The sequence below is a fragment of the Plectropomus leopardus genome, unplaced genomic scaffold (genome assembly GCF_008729295.1).
Source record: "Plectropomus leopardus isolate mb unplaced genomic scaffold, YSFRI_Pleo_2.0 unplaced_scaffold2602, whole genome shotgun sequence".
NCBI lineage: Eukaryota > Metazoa > Chordata > Actinopteri > Perciformes > Serranidae > Plectropomus > Plectropomus leopardus.
The window spans coordinates 1-3,696 of record NW_024628291.1 but is presented as its reverse complement, the minus strand read 5'-3'; the positions used below and the strand labels follow the sequence as shown (position 1 = coordinate 3,696).

The 3,696-nt window shown below is 49.3% G+C and overlaps 1 protein-coding gene across 1 annotated transcript; it reads right to left on the bottom strand.

Moving 5' to 3' along the window:
* Window positions 1-282: 282 nt before the first annotated feature.
* Window positions 283-2,683, bottom strand: LOC121966830 (receptor-type tyrosine-protein phosphatase beta-like; the record flags this gene model as incomplete). The annotated part of the gene is made up of 5 exons (XM_042516904.1): window positions 2,381-2,683; window positions 1,796-2,059; window positions 1,208-1,471; window positions 848-1,123; window positions 283-549 (listed from the first exon to the last, which is right to left on the bottom strand). Coding segments are annotated over exons 1-5 (1,195 nt in total), but the record flags the coding sequence as incomplete, so codon positions are not given.
* Between the last annotated feature and the right edge of the window lie 1,013 nt (window positions 2,684-3,696).

Genomic DNA, 3,696 nt, shown 5'->3' with positions numbered 1-3,696 from the left:
GAGCAGGAGGACAGGAGCAGGAGGACACGAGCAGGAAGACACGAGCAGGAGGACACGAGCAGGAAGACACGAGCAGGAGGACACGAGCATGAGACAACAAATGAGGAGACACTCCTTTAGTAGTTTTTAAAGAAAACATTTTGAAAATTTTGTGATTATTTAATGTGAATAAATAATTTGAATAAATAAATAAAGTGAGAGAGTAAATAAATAATGTCAATAAATAAAGTGAGTAAATAAACTAAAAAATGTGAACGAATAAATAAATAATGTGACTCGTACTGGTGCGTGCAGTCACAGAGGCGGAGCTGCTAAGGTTGCCGCTGTGGGTCGTCACGGTGACGGCGTACAGGCGTCCTGAGGTGAGGCCATTAAAGGTGACCTCTCTGGCCTCCCAGGAGACGACCCTCTGAGCCGCCGTGGTTGCGGGGTCCACCTCCTTGAGGAGAGCCGTGAAGCTGTCCCAGTCCCCGAGCGGCGGCCCCCAGCGGACGCTCAGAGACGTCTCATCGACGTGACGGACGAGCAGCTGCTGCACGGGACCAGGAGCTGCAGGGACACGTTAAGACATATTTATCATCATATCATAAATGATAAATAATAATTTATCATCGTTTTAATAAATATAATTTATTATCATATCAAAAATTACATTTAATAATGAATGAATAACTCAATTTAATAATAAATTAATAATTTCATTTAATAATTAATAACTGTTGTCACATCATAACGACATTTTGGTATGACAAATATTTCATGTTTTTGTTCCATGTGGAGTATTTTCTCTCCGTGTGGAGACTCTGCAGCCTGAAGGCGTGAAAGGTGACAGCAGGAGTGAACTGACCGAGGCGTCCAATACAGCGCGCCGTGTTACCCAGCACACCGCTGTGCACGGTGACCTCCGCCTCGTAGCGTCGCCCCGGCAGCAGGCCGAAGTCACGGGCGGAGATGGCGAGCTGGCGGGTCAGTTTGCTGACGGTGCGATTCAGCAGAACCTCAGAGGCGTTCCTCAGCAGGACGCCGTACTTCTCCCAGTCTCCTGTGGGCGGTGCCCAGTGCAGCATCAGCGTCCTGCCATCACTGAGCGGTGCCATAGCGAGAGACGACACCGGCTGAGGGACTGACACGGGACAGGGAAGCCTCGTTAAGACCACAGATGGACACACCTGGTGGACACAACTGTCCACAGATCTTCAGCACCTACCTGTCCTCGCACTGGTTGTGGTCTCGGAGCTCAGCCCCCCGTAGGAAGTCCTGACACGCAGCAGGTAGCTGCGTCCGGAGGTCAGACCCTCAAACTCCGCTCGGGTAGCGTTGGGCGGCAGGCGGTGCTCCTGGGGGGGGGACCCCACAGCGGACAGAGTCAGCAGGTAGGTGTCCACACCCCCTGCAGGTGAGTGCCAGGACGCTTGCAGAAAATCGGAGTTGCCAACGTTCTCCAGCCGCAGGTCTGAGACCGGCGCCGGGACTGAGGGGGTTAAAGACACAGGTCATATTTTACCCTTTGAGTCCTAAACATGATGGATTCATTTATCTCAAAAACATGGAGAGGGAACAAGAAATTACCCAAAAAACAGCAAGAAATTGTTTTTTAAAATAATGAAAATAAATACTGAAATTCTGAAAATAAGAAACAATAAGAATTTGTTCACAGTTCAAAGGCTGAAATGTTTGTGAGCGCCGTGTGAATGCAGCACAAGAAAACTGATGTCAACCCAGAGATAAAAGTTAAACACTAACTTTGTTCTCTTTTGTATTGGAGAAACGTTCAGGAACATCCCATAATATCTACCTGTGACCGCCTGTTTGGATGTGGAGCTCTGCAGGCCAACAGCTTCAGTTACCACGGTGACGGTGTACGGGGTCCCGGGCTGCAGGCCACGCAGCTCAGCAGAGGTTGCCGTGTTCAGCAGAGTGACGTTCTTCAGCAGAACGGAGTCCTGATCTGTCAGCAGAACCCTGAATCTCTCGGCTCGGCCAGGACCGACCCACCAGGAGACGCTGAGGGAGTCTGAGGACGAGGATGCCACCTGGAGGCCGTGGACAGAGGACGGAGCTGGAGGACAGATTATATGTTTTATGTGTGTGAACATTCAGGAAGAACTGGAGACACCAACAGATTAGGATTTCAAAACATTTCTAGGATTGTAGGGCCAGATTCAGGCCATAGGTTGAGTATCAGTGCAAAGGAACAGCACTACGTTGGTTTAAATCATATTTATCAGATCAGTCTCACTTTGTTTATGTTAATGATGAATCCTGCATGCATCAAAGTCTGTCGATAAGGCTGGCTCGGACTTCCCTCTTTGATAAAACTCATAGTTAGGGCTGGCTCAGACTTGTCTTGGACCAGCCCCTAGTGAAGACTGTGTCTCACCTGTAGCTGCTGTCCTGAGGATGGGTGGAGCGCTCTTGTCCCCGGCGGTGGCCACCACGCTGATGGTGTACAGAGTCCCAGGGAGCAGGGAGCTGAAACCAGACTGGGGGGCTGCAGAGTCCATGATTCTTATCCTGCGGGTGGATCCAGAGCTGGAGTCCTCCAAAGACACATCGTACCAGTCGACATGACCGGCAGAGCGAGACCAGGACACCGACACACCTGGAGCGTCTCCGTGGACCGCCGACTGAGACTGAAGCTGGTCCAGCTGGATGTTCAATCGAGCTGGACTGACGGGCTCTGAGACATGACAGGGGACAGAGGACAGAGGTCAGAAGACAAAAGACAGAGTCATCGACTCATCTTTATAATATCTTAGACCTACAAACAGGCCACAGATACATTTTGAATTAGAGCTGCTGATCTGTTAATTGTGCATCAGTTTCATTTCAGCAGTGGGAGACAAATCCCAGGACAAAACCTAACGCACTTAATTAGACACAGAATACTGACCACAAATGAGAACTTTGTCGATTTTAATTTGCATCATTAAGTAACCAAAATCCAACATCTTCCAAACGTCTAAAGCCAACGTCATCTCGATGCAGGACAACAACATTCGGTCGTGGAGAAAACGTGATGACGTTAATGTCCGGACAACTGTGTTCATTTTGGCAGCGCCGCCCACCCCCCCGAAAAAAAAGATGTTTGGAAACTAATTGGCTAGACTCAAACTGGTCCTAGAAAATAGAATTAGGCAGACGGGTACTTTCAAAAACTCAGTTAGACATAACTTTCAAATCGGACATCAACACGGAGTGATTTATTCTGAAAATTAAGTTGATGCTTTATGTTGTGTCACTTCTGACTTCCTGTCTGCTTCATGCTTAGTTCGGCTGAACTGACACGAAGTCCTCTGGCGTTCAGCAAAAACGGGAGCCAGCGGACCTGATCCCAGCGACTGGACCGCCGGAGGTGGACGGAGCGGAGTCGCAGCGGAGCCGCAGAAGTAAACAGAGAGACCAGAGCGTGATCTGTCGGCTCCGTCTGCCGCTGATCAGAGCTGGACCGAACTCGGACCGGACTCAGACCGGACTCGGACCGAACTCGGACCGAACTCGGACCGAACTCGGACCGGACTTGGACCGAACTCGGACCGGACTCGGACCAAACTCGGATCTGGTGGAAATTAGCCGTAACTCGTAATCAAGTTAACGAGTCCTGAACACTGGGGAATTTCTATGCACTGATTTGTGTATCAAATCAGAATTTAAACTTCTTTAACTTTGTCAGAAAAAAAGTCTAAAGTGTGTGTG